At 41.2% G+C, this 13,395-nt stretch overlaps 1 protein-coding gene across 2 annotated transcripts in view; it reads right to left on the bottom strand.

Annotated features, from left to right (window-relative positions):
* Nucleotides 1-5,486: 5,486 nt before the first annotated feature.
* The window catches only part of VWC2 (von Willebrand factor C domain containing 2), a 125,100-nt gene continuing 117,191 nt past the window's right edge, over nt 5,487-13,395 (bottom strand). For both annotated transcript variants that reach the window (XM_045052109.1, XM_023250155.2), the window contains one exon: nt 5,487-6,000. In XM_045052109.1, the coding sequence (XP_044908044.1) occupies nt 5,849-6,000 (152 nt within the window). In that variant the 3' untranslated portion in view covers nt 5,487-5,848. The remainder of the gene's footprint in view (nt 6,001-13,395) is intronic.

The raw sequence follows: 13,395 nt of genomic DNA, 5'->3' as shown, positions 1-13,395 counted from the left end.
TGCCCAGTTTGTTGGCATATATTTTTTCATAGTATTCTCTAATATAAAATCAATGTACAGAAATCAGTTGCATTTCTATATACCAGTAATGAAGCAACAGAAAGAGATATTAAGGAATTGATCCCATTTACAATTGTACCAAGAACCATAAAATACCTAGGAATAAACTTAACCAAAGAGTAAAAGATCTGTATGCTGAAAAATATAGAAAGCTCATGAAAGAAATTGAAGAATACCCAAAGAAGTGGAAAACCATTCCACGCTCATGGATTGGAAGAATATTGTTAAAATGCCGATACTACCCAAAGCACTCTACGTATTCGATGCAATCCCAATCAAAATAGCACCAGCATTCTTCACAGAGCTAGAACAAACAATCCTAAAGTTTGTATGCAACCACAAAAGACCCTGAATAGCCAAAGTAATGTTGAAAAAGGAAAACCAAAGCTGGAGGCATCACAATCCTGGACTTTTAGCCTGTATGAAAAAGCAGTCATCATCAAGACAGCATGGTATTGGCACAAAAACAGACACACAGACCAATGGAACAGAATAGAGAAAGGAGAAATAGACCCACAAATATATGGCCAACTAATCTTCGACAAGGCAGGAAAGAGTATCCAATGGAAAAAAAGACAGCCTCTTTAGAAAATGGTGCTGAAAGAACGGGACAGAAGCATGCAGAAGGATGAAACAGACAGTTTTCTTACACCACACACAAAAACAAATTCAAAATAGATGAAAGACCTAAATGTGATACAGGAAACCATCAAAATCCTACAGGAGAAAACAGGCAGTAAACTCTTTGACCTTAGATGCAGCAACTTCTTTAAATTTTTTTTTAACATTTATTCATTTTTGAGACAGACAGAGCATGAGTGGGAGAGGGGCAGAGAGAGAGGGAGACACAGAATCCAAAGCAGGCTCCAGGCTCTGAGCTGTCAGCACATGCCCCGATGTGGGGCTCAAACTCATGGACTGCGAGATCATGACCTGAGCCGAAGTCAGATGCTTAACTAACTGAGACACCCAGATGTCCCTCAGCTGCAGCAACTTCATACTTGACATGTCCCCGAAGGCAAGGGAAATAAAAGCAAAAATGAACTAATGGGACCTCATCAAGATAAAAAGCTTCTGCACACCAAACAATCAACAAAACTAAAAGGCAACCAACAGAATGGGAGATGGTATTTGCAAATGGCATAGAGGATAAAGGGTTAGTATAAAAAATCTATAAAGAACTTACCAAACTCAACACTCAAAAACAAAAAATCCAGTGAAGAAATGGGCAGAAGACACGAATAGACACTTTTCCAAAGAAGACATACAGATGGCTAAGAGACACATGAAAAGATGCTCAGCATTGCTCAATATCAGGGAAATATAAATCAAAACCACTCTGAGATACCACATCACACCAGTCAGAGTGGCTAAAAGTAACAACTCAGGAAACAATAGATGTTGTCGAGGATGTGGAGAAAGGGGAACCCTCTTGCACTGTTGGTGGGAATGCAAACTGGTGCAGCCACTCTGGAAAAGTGTGGAGGTTCCTCAAAAAATTAAAAATAGAACTACCCTACAACCCAGCCTAGCACTTCTGGGAAATTATCCAAAGGCTACAGGAATGCTGATTCATAGGGCCACATGTACCACAATGTTTACAGCAGTGCTATCAACAATAGTCAAATTATGGAAAGAGCCCAAATGGCCATCAACTGATGAACGGATAGAGAAGATGTGGTTTATATATACAATGGAATACTACTCGGCGATGAAAAAGAATGAAATCTTGCCATTTGTAACAATGTGGATAGAGCTGGAGTGTATTATGCTAAGTGAAATAAGTCAGAGAAAGACAAATATCATATGGTTTCACTCCTATGTGAATTTGAGAAACTTAACAGATGAACAGAGGGGAAGGGAAGGAAAAATAAGTTACAAACAGAGAGGGAGGCAAACCATAAAAGACTCTTGAATATACAGAGAACAAACTGAGAGTTTATGAGGGGTGGGGGGTTGAGGGGTGGGAGGTGGGTGATGGGCATTGAGGAGGGCACTTGTGGGGATGAGCACTGGGTGTTGTATGTAAGTGATGAGTCACGTTAATCTGCTCCTGACACCAAGACTACACTGTATGTTACTAACTTGACAATACATTTTTAAAAAATGGCTTGTGTCTTTAATTCTGTTTTCTATATAGTTAAGCTATATTTTAAACTAACAGGCATAGTTTTCAACAAGTCTCGGCTGTTGTGTGCATTGTGCACATTCCAAATAATGGACACATTAAACACAGTTCACTGCTCAAAATCAAAACAAAACCCAAAATATGAAAACACCTGAATTCCCTGAAATTTTTCGATTTTTTTAAACATTGTATATACACATAATGTTTGTATTAGGGGACTAGAGAGTTTCTATTTATTTATTTATGTATTTATTTATTCATTCATTCATTTAAGTTTATTTTAATTTTGAGAGAAAGAGAGAGTGTGCAAGCAGGGGAGGGGCAGAGAGAGAGGGAGAGAGAATCCCAAGCAGGCCCACACTGTCAGCGCAAAGCCCAACGAGGGGCTTGATTTCATGAACCGTGAGATCATGACCTGAGCTGAAGTCAAGAGTCAGAGCTTAACCGACTGAGCCACCCAGGTGCCCCAAAAGGAGATTTTCTTAAACATGTTCATGATGCTACAAATTTTAAAATGGGTAAGAAGTCGTCTCTTAAACATGTTCGACCACACAAAGGAGATGAAGAAATTGAAAGTCTCAAAAAGTCGAAAGAAAAATACTGAAACAAAAGATAGTTTTGAGGCATATCAACCCCTTGAGGTCAAGGATGCTCTCGCCTCCGCATTTGCTCTAGCCTCTGGCCCAGTACAGATGCATCTAAAGTGTGCTGTGTGCAAGAATAAAAGGCAAGGTTTTAAAATTACGCAAGCTTCTGTGGAATGTGGAAATACTGACATCCATCAACAGCACAGGAGGGATTCTGTGACTGAAAGAATGAATCTCAACAGAAAGTCAGATTAGATCACTTCCAGAATCATCCTGTTGTTTACATAGGTCACTTCCCTTTTGCAGACATGCAAGTTGGGTAACTTGGAACAAATTCATGTAATACATTTTAAGCACAGTTTCTTCTTTCAACGTGAATAAGTCCCCTAACAATTAACGGGACTCGTGGGGCAGGCTGATTGGAATACTAAGAATGACGGCTCTCCAAAAACGTCTGCACTTGAGCTTGGAGGCTCCTTGTTCAGGACTATGTCCAAACCAGAATATTTTGCAATCAGATAACTTGGACTTGTATTTCCCTCTTTATAATGCACGTATTAAGGTTATTAAACTCATTGAATAGTTTCATTGTTAAAATCTCTGTAAAATGTTCTATGGGAAAAAAGAAGAGGAAAATAAAATTTCGACCTGCTATAGCTTTATAGACGTGGAAGTCTACGCTAATGGCAAGAAATAACCTAAGCGTAATAAGCTTCTCTTAGACAAAAATGCAAATCATATCATTCCATATTAAGGATATGCAGTGTCGTCAACCCAGCTTCTGCCATGTTTGGTTTCCATATTGTTCTTACGTGGAAAGAGGACCGTGGTGTTGAAACCAGAGACAGAGTTACTCTAACAACAGCCACTGCCCTCCAGCTCTCCCAGCCGTGCCAGGGACAAGGGTGGGTCACATGCCTTTACAGCAAGTGAGAGCCAGTTTCCCAAGATGGTCTCCCGTTCACTCTCTCTGCAACAAAGAACCAGGTTTCCTGAAATTCTCACAGCACTCAAGGTCCCCTTGCCATCACTTCAGAGCTCACCAGCCATCCGGGTAGGGGCTGCATCACCAAAGGAGGCAGGGAGGCTCTGCGCCTCATCCACTGAGTCTCTAACGGCTGCATGCCTGATGGGGAGAGAAGAGGCTGTTTGTGTAGCGTTAGCGATAGCTAATGACCCACCTCCTCATGGGGACTGGTGCCCATTGTTGGCAAAACCATCACTTGTAGGACCCTGTCTCAAAAAAAACAAAAATCTATTGAATGCTGATGGCCAATGCCTAGTAGGCTTTAGTGGCAAAGGTTAGGTTTTGGAAAGCAACTAGCTAATACTTCCCCTGAGTATTTTCTTGAAAATCTATGTGTGTGGAGCCCATATGGCCCACGATCTTCTTGATAGACAAGATTAAAATTAAGTGTAAGCATACGGAAAGTTCTTGAGGCTTCATTTAGGGCTGGCTTTGCATTTATTAAGGTGCACAGTGGCTCACGTTTTCACTAACGACAAATGTATCAATTTTTCTTGATTATTCAACCTTTAATGATTGAATGATTTCTTAAGATACTGGATGATATTTTGGTATTCTCTGCTCTTTTTAGGAAAGCTTTCCAACCTCCCTTTGCTGACCTCTAACTGGGCTCCTGCCACAATGCAGTATAATTTCTTACTCATGTCATGCCAAGGGCCAAAAGCCCAGGAAGGCGAGAAGCCATGCTTTATTTCCTGTTTTTGTCATCAAATAATTTATACTATTAATATGTGCTTAATTCAAGCTCTGGGGGTAAATAAAAGTATGGGGGGAAAACTTGACAGATTTCAAATTGTGATTATAATTTTCCTTTTTCACCTTACACCTTTTCAGACTGACAACCTTTTCACTAGTGTGCCAAGTGTCGATGCTAATGGCAGAAATATTCTCTAATAGGCCCTGCGCAAGGGTCAGGATTTGCGGCGGCAATTGAAGAGAAATCAAAGTGGTTTGGAATTACATGTTAACAACACAAAAGTCACAGAGTGGACATAGCCTTTAGCGCTGTTTGTTTTCACATCCTGGATGGGACTCCCTTCACTCTGCTTTCGAAATACAGGGCTATCTTCTGATTTTACTCTGTCTTGTATGGAGGGTAGGTGATCATTCCAGTGAAACATGTGTCCATCTAGTGGAGAGCTGGGATCCCTGCACCAGGTGTAGACTTGTCTGGGGTCTGTTTTCCTCCACTCTGCCCCAATCAAGAAATCCCCCTGTCTCCCTGCATGCTTCAGCTTTACAGAACAATGCAAACTGTCCAGCCTACCCTGTTGCTTAAGTTATGAGATGACTAAAGGGCACGCTCAGAAGAGAAAGTAATGAACAGAGGATGAACCGTATGTGTGTGTCCAAGTACGGTCCCCAACGCGGAGGCATCGAAAACATAGGAAAAGTGCATGCCTGTTGTCTTGGTATAATGATTCATCAGTGACTGAAAACGGAGGTGGTAAAACCTATAAGTCATCAGAAGAAGGAAATATATTTATGTGAAGTAGACTGGATCTCCTAAGGACACTAGGCCGATCTCTGTGATGAAACAGAATGGGGGCAGGATTTCCGGGTTTCATCATCGGATGGGCCATCGACGGGTGCAGTGTTCCGAGAGGTGAGGCAGAATCAGCCACCACAAACAACCTCGTGTGACGGAATCAGAAAGGAAGCAGATATGCAGGTACGCAGTGAAGGCGGTTGACAACACAGCATTTTTAATCTGTATCTATAGAAAACATTTATATAAGCTCTCTAATAGAGGGATTATAGAAATACATTTAATATATAATAGTGTACTTCGGTGTACTTACTGTGAAAATAGCACATTTATTTAGAGAGGGGGTTTTGTGCCCAAAGTTCTTGTGGACGTTTTGAAATAGACCCATTTCCTTCTCCTGCAGGAAACGGTTACCGAGAAGCGCAAAAGGTACGCACAACTTTGCACACTCCTCATCAAAAGTCTTCTCCTTTTGGATGACATTCCCCAGAGTCATCTAGAGTGTTCACGTCAGTAAAATATTCTAGAAAAACGTCTGTTTTTATACGGCCCCGTGTCTACACCTGCCGGCATTCGTGCCTCGTGCACATGGCCTGTCTTTCAATTCTCCACGTCCCTTCCTCGTAAGTACAGTGACATATGGTACACTCGTCCGTCTTCACTTCTCTTCCAGCTGGGATGACAGCAGTTTCTGCAAAGCAGTTTGGACCTGGAACGCAGAAAAACGTGTTATACTCGCAGCGAGCGTTAATCTATAATGTATTTAATTAGGCAGTCAGCCTCACGGGATGTGTTGTGTTCACTGTCCCACGGATGACAGTGGGAAAGCTATGCTTTAAATAATACGAAGTACCCCCACCTTTTTTGTGTGTGAAATGAAACTGGCATTATTTACATGTTTTTACGAGTGGCAATACTGTGATTTTCACAAACGGTTCCGTTTTGGGGCCTTATATGTAAGTCACACCGGCAACCATTTGATTTAATTCTAAGTAATCATAGGAAAAAGTTAGTGAAATGTAACTTTCAAAGAGCCAGGCTGAGCCTGATTCTCCAAGGCACCTTTACAAGAGAGAGCTTAAATAAGCAAGTGGCAGGTTTCTAGATGTCACCATACGAACCAATGACCTGAGGGGCTCCTGAAACACTGGCGGCTGGTCCCACCCCCAGAGCGTCTGACTCACGAAGTGTGGGATGGGGCCAGAGGATCTGCTTTGATGACAAGTTCTCAGGTGCTGCTGCCACGAATGGTGGTCTGGGGCCCACACTTTTGAAAAGCACCGTCTTAGCGTTTACCAGCCTGTGCGTCTTCCCCAGGCTTCCACGCGGGCCAAAGATCCCTACAAATCTCAGTCAGCGTCAGCCGTAAGCTTCTCTGCCACCTGCATCATGTTCTATGGAAGGTCAGGGATATGAAGGAATGGTTGCCAACATGAGTTGACACGAACTGTTTTTATGTTATGGTTCACGCAGCTGATCCGGATCTGAACGGCTGCCTCCAAACCTCCCTCCAGAGTGGAAATGTCAGGAGTTACCGTGGCCTCAACAAGGGCTCCCAGCACTGAACTTCAGCAGCGAGTCACATTCTCATTCTCCCTTCCTTTGCTTCCACGGTCTTTGATAATATGCCCGCTACCAAAGTAGGCTGAACTGTGATGTGTGAAGTCATAAAAGAGACGAAAGACATTCATTCACCGACACGATTTGTAAAAATAAACTAATCCAAACAAGCTCCACGATGAAAACAGAATAATTCTAGGGGTTCCTGGGTGGCTCAGTTAAGTGGCTGTTGATTTCAGCTCAGGTCATGACCTCACGGTTCGTGAGTTCAAGCCCCACGTCAGGCTCCCTGTTGATGGTGTAGAGCCTGCTTGGGACTCCCTCCCTTCTCTCTCTCTTAAAATAAATAAACTTAAAAAAGAGAAAAAGAAAGTTGTAAAAAAAAAAAAACAACAGAATAATTCTAGGCAGAAAGACTCATGTTTTTATGGCTACTGTTTTTCACATTAGCCAAGCTGCAAAGTGTACTAGCTCCTAACTGTCACACACTGGAACCCGTGTCCCAGTGCACACAGCCCCTTCTCCCTCCAGGGACTCTGCTCTCTTCTTGCCCTCAGCCTCCCCACCCAGTCCTAGGATTCATCTCTTGACTTCATTTTTTCTCCCTTGGAGACCTTGAAATGTTAGCAATCATCCATCTGGGGAGGAAGCCGTGTTGCAGCTCCAACCCTCTCTCTGCTGAGCGCTGGTCCTGTGTCTCCAGCCTGCTGGTGCTTCAGTCTTGCCAGGGGTGGTCAAGTCCCTCCCCTCTGTCAGCTCTGGTGAACTGCCATATTTTACTTTATTTTTATTTAAAAAAAATTTTTTTAGTGTCTATTTATTTTTGAGAGAGAGAGAGAGAGGATGAACAGGGGAACGGCAGAGAGAGAGGGAGACACAGAATCTGAAGCAGGCTCCAGGCTCTGAGCTGTCAGCAGAGAGCTTGATGTGGGGCCCAAACTCATGAACCGCGAGATCATGACCTGAGCCGAAGCCGGATGCCCAACCGACTGAGCCACCCAGGTGCCCCTCTGTTTCTTTATTTTTAAAGTTTACTTATTTATTTTGAGAGAAAGAGAGATAGAACATGAGTGTGGAAGTGCAGAGAGAGGGGGAGAGAGAGAATCCCAAGCAGGCTCTGCACTGTCAGCACAGAACCCGATGATGATCTCACAAACTGTGAGCTCATGACCTGATCTGAGATCAAGAGTTGGACGCTTAACCAACTGAGCCACCCAGGTGCCCCAAACTGCAATATTTTAAACACATACATACCCTTGCCCACCCAGTAGGCCAACATGAGGTCCTTTGTCTCTGCACATTCCCACTAAACCCACTAGGGGCTGCCTTCCTAGCTCCTCAGGGAGGGATGGCTTCCTCAGCTCTGTGAGGTCAGAGCCGGCCAGTGCCATGGCCATGCTCTGGGAAGGACTCACTTTGTCAATACCTGCCCTACTTGGCAAGTGAAACACCCATGAATCTTATATTCTCACTCTCTTTGGCATGCTTTCTTTCCATTTGTCTCCTTTGCAGAGTTTAATTTAAGGACACAATCTCCTAATTTGCCCTAAACTCTGTCAGTATGCTTTGCACATAGAAGACACACCATAATTGCCCAGAAAACCTGTACTCACAGGTATAGGTATTTACAGGTCTCTACTCCAGAAAAATCTGGATTCAAAGTCTGATACCACTGCTTGATTGTTATGTAATCTTGGAATAAGCAATATAATTGTTTTGAGCTTTAAAAGCCTCAATTACAGATGGGCAGAAGACCTGAATAGACACTTCTAATGAAGACAACAGACACATACAAAGATCCTCAACATCAACCATCATCAGTGCATATCAAAACCACAATGAGATATCACCTCACACCTCTCAGAATGGCCAAAATCAAAAAGACAAGAAATAACAAATGTTGGCAAAGATGTAGAGAAATGGGAACCCTTGTGCATTATTGGTGGGAATGCAAATTGGTGCAACCACTGTGGAAAACAGTATAGAGATTCCTCAGAAAATTAAAAATAGAACTACTCTACTGGGTATTCTGCTACTGGGTATTCACCCAAAAAAACAAAAACACTAATTTGAAAAGATATGTGAAGGGGCACCTGGGTGGCTCAGTTGGTTAAGCATCCAACTTCGGCTCAGGTCATGATCCTGTGGTCCATGACTTTGAGCTCCACATCGGGCTCTGTGCTGACAGCTCAGAGCCTGGAGCCCAGTTCAGATTCTGTGTCTGCCTCTCTCTCTTTCCCTCCCCAACTCACACTCTGTCTCTGTCTCTGTCTCTCTCTCTCAAAAACTAAATGAACATTTAAAAAAAGATATGTGAACCCCTATGTTGTTGCACCATTATTTATAATCACCAAGATCTGGAAGCTCTCTGAAAGTCCATTGATAGGTGAATGGATAAAAAAAGATGTGGAATATATACACAATGGAATACTACTCAGCCATCAAAAAGAATGAGATCTTGCTATTCGCAGCCACCTGGATGGACCTAAAAAGTATTAATTCTAAGTGAAATAAGTCATTCAGAGAAAGACAAATACTGTATGGTTATATATTTTTGCATGCGGATGCCTAATAGTTCTACCACCATTTATTAAAAAGATAATCTTCATTGTCCTGTGTTGACTCCTTTGTCAAAGATCGGGTCACTATATGTGTGCAGGTTTATTTCTGGGTTCCCAATTCTGTTTATTGATCTAGTCATCATACCACACTGTCAGTTCATGTAGATTGTCTAATTTGTAGGCACAGAATTGTTCATTGTATCCCTTTATTATCTTTTTAATATCTGTGGGGTCTGGAGTGATGTCTCCTATTTCACAATATTACTAATTTGTGTCCTCTCTCTTTTCTCTTTAGTTAGCCTGGCTAGAGGCTTCTCAACTGTATTGACTTTTTTCAAAGAACCAAATCCTGGTTTCTTTGACTTTCTCTATTAATTTCCCATTTTCAATTTAATTGATTTCTCCTCAAATTTTTATTAATTTTTTTCCTTCTGCTTATTTGGATTTAATTAGCTCGTCTCTTTCTAGTTTCCTTAGATGAAGTTTAGACTGATTTTAGTACTTTCTTATTTTCTAATATATGCATTCAATGCCCTAAGTACTCCTCTAAGCACTGCTTTTGCTGCACCCCACAAATTCTGATTAAGTTGTGTTTTCATTTTAATGAAGTTCAAAATTAAGTTTTCTAATTTCTCTTGGGACTTCTTTTTTGATCCAGGTGTTATTTAGAAGTCTGTTGTCCATTGCCAAGTATCTGGATTTTCCAGGCATCTTTCTGTTGCTGATTGCTGGTTTAATTCCACTGTGGTCTGAGGGCAGACACCATAGGATTTCTATTCTTTTAAATGTATCACAGTGTGTTTTGTGGACTAGACTGTGGTTTATCTTGGCAAATAATCCATGTGAACTTGAGAAGAATGTGTATTGTGCCACTGTTGGATAAAATACTCAATAGATGTCAATTGTAACCAGTTGATTGAAGGTATTGAGTTCAACTATGTCCTTACTGATTTTCTGTCTGCTGGATCTGTCCACTTCCGATGGCAGATGTTGAAGTCTCCAACGTAATAGTGAATTCATGTGTTTCTTCTTGCATTTCTATTGGTTATTTTCCCTCATGTATTCTGACACTCTGTTGCTGGTGAGTATCACATGGAGGATTATTATGTCTTCTTGGAGAACTGACCTGTTTATGTTAATTACCTTCTTCTTTTTAAGAAAAAAATTCATGGTTATTTATTTTTGAGAGAGAGACAGAGTATGAGCGGGGGAGGGGCAGAGAGAGAGGGAGACACAGAATCCGAAGCAGGCTCCAGGTTCTGAGATGTCAGCATAGAGCCTGATGCAGGGCTCGAACCCATGAACTGCAAGATCATGACTTGAGCTGAAGTTGGACAACCAACCGTCTGAGCCACCCAGGCACCCCAGACCTTCTTTATCTGTGATATCTTTCTTTCCTCTGAAGTCTACTTTGAAATTCATATAGCTACTCCTGCTTTCTTTTAATTAGTGTTAAAATAATATATTTTTCTCCATCCACTTCCTTTTAATACATATGTGTTTTATATTTAAATTGGGTTTCTCATGAACAATAGATAGCTGGGTCTTAAAGTTCTGACTCACTCTACTTCTATCTTTTAGGCCATTAATATTTAAAGTGGTTACTGAGGGGTGCCTGGGTGGCTCAGTTGGTTGAGCATCTTATTCTTGATTTTGGTTCAGATCATAATCTCACAGTCATGGGATTGAGCCCTGCATCTGGCTCTGTACTGTGTGTGCAGCCTGCTTGAGATTCTCTCTCTCTCTCTCTCTCTCTCTCTCTCTCTCTCTCTCCCTCTCCTCTGCTTGTGCATGCTCTCTCTCTCTCTGAAAAATAAAATTAAAGTGTTTATTGATATAATTAGATTTCTATCTACCAGATTTGTTGTTTTCTGTTCCCCTTATTCTTTGTTCTTACTCTTGTTTCCTTATCTTCTTGCCTTTTCTGGATTTAACTGAGCATTTATTATGATTACATTTTCTCTCTTTTTTTAAACACATTTTATACTTCTTTTGTATTTTTTTAAACTTTCTTTTAAACTGTTAATGCTAGAGTTTGCACTATACATTTACAAATGATCCAAGTCTGCTTCAAATAACACTATTGTGTCTCCAGAGTGGTGTGCATAATGACAAATAATAACAAATAATCCTAATTCTTCGCTCCCAGCCACTGCATCACTATTATTCATTTCACTTCTCCATAAACATAAATAAAGATAGTTATCCAACTACATCCATCAGCATGCATAACCGAACACATTGCCTCCTGAATCATTTGGAGTGGACTATTATCTGGTAGATCATTTAAGAATATGAAAAATAAAAGTTTTTGTTTTGCCTTTACTTATTCATTCTCTGGTGCTCTTCCTTTATGTAGATCCAAGTTTCTGCATTTCCCTTCTCTCTAAAGAGCTTCTTTTAACATTTCTTGCCAGGGCGGTCTCTTGGCAGAAAGGCCCCTTAATTTTTGTTTGCCAGAGAAAGTCTTTATTTCTCTTTCACTTGTCAAGGATAATTTTGCAGGTCGCAGAATTCTCTCAACACCAACTATTTTTCTCTACTTGCTTGGATGGTTTCCTAGGAGAAGTCGAATGCAGTCCCTGTATTTGCTCCTCTGTAGGAAAGGTGCTTTTACCTCTGAATTCTTTCAAGATTCTTTGCTTATCTTTGATATTCTGAAGTTTGAATATGGTATGCCTAGGTGTAGGGGGTTTTCTGGTATTTATTCTGCATGGTATTCTCTAGGCTTCCTGGATCTGTGCTTGGTGTGTAACATTAATTTGGGGGAAATTCTTAGTCATTGTCTCAAATTTTGCTTCTGTTTTTTTTTTTAGGCATCTTCCCCTTCTGATGTCCCTGTCATGCATGTATTACACCTTATGTAGATGGTCTATGGATCTTGGATATTCTGCTTATGAGCCCATCAAAGGAATTCTTCATTTATGTTACTGTTTTTGATCTCTAGCATTCTTCTAGCATCCTGGCATTTCTTTTTGATTTTTAGAGCTTCCATCACTCAACTTACATTACCCATCCATTCTTGCGCACTGTCTGCTATTTCCATTAGAACCCTTAGCATATTAATCACAGTTATTTTAAAATCCTGGTTTGATAATTCTAACATGCCATGCCTGACTTGGATTCTGAGGGTTGCTCATCTCTGTGTTTTTGACCTTTGAGTATGCCTTGTAATTTTTTTTTTTTTGACAGTTAAATACATAGTATATTGGGGAAAAGGAAGTGCTGTAAATAGGACTTTAGTAAGATGATGGTAAGGTAAGGGGTGGAGGGAGGGGAAGCATTCTGTATCCTATGACCAGGTCTCGGTCTTTCCATGAGCCTTTGCCTCTGGACTGTGAACTTTACAAGTGCTTCTTAGTCCCCACCCCCACTTTGGTTGTCCAGGATGGCTAGAGTGGGCTGCACTTGGGTGCTTCCCTTCTCCCATGTGGAAAGCTGAAGTGAGGAGTTGGGTATTTCCCCTACTCTGGGTCAGTTATGTCCTGATAAAACTCCAGAGGGTTAGGCTGGCTCTGGTCAAATATTTTCCCTGGACGGCAGACCTTGTTAAAAAGAATAGAATGACCTGAAAGATTTCAAAATGGATACTTGGTCCCTCTACCTTCCATAAGACATCAGAGCACATAAAATTATGGGAACCCTCTCCCAGGACCGGGTCCTGCTGGCATTTTTGACTGTCAGACTCATCCACACTGAACCTCCAGCAATTTGTCAGTTACAGGCTGTGACCTCAGATCTCTGGTGGGTCTAAGAAGAGTTACTGACTTTTCAGTTTGTTGAACTTTTTATGTTTTTAGGATAGAAAGGCACCTGGAAACAGCACTGATTGATTTTTGAAGACTGAACCAGTTTTACATACCTGGAATAAATCTCACTTGGTCACAGTGTAAAATTCTTTATATATATATTATTTTGTTTGTTAATATTGTAGTAAGAAATTTTGTTTATATTTATGCAGGATATAACACGGACTTCATTGA

Source organism: Felis catus, chromosome A2, assembly GCF_018350175.1.
Source record: "Felis catus isolate Fca126 chromosome A2, F.catus_Fca126_mat1.0, whole genome shotgun sequence".
Lineage (NCBI taxonomy): Eukaryota > Metazoa > Chordata > Mammalia > Carnivora > Felidae > Felis > Felis catus.
Note: the sequence above shows the minus strand (reverse complement) of the source record. Positions and strands in the feature narration are given on the sequence as shown.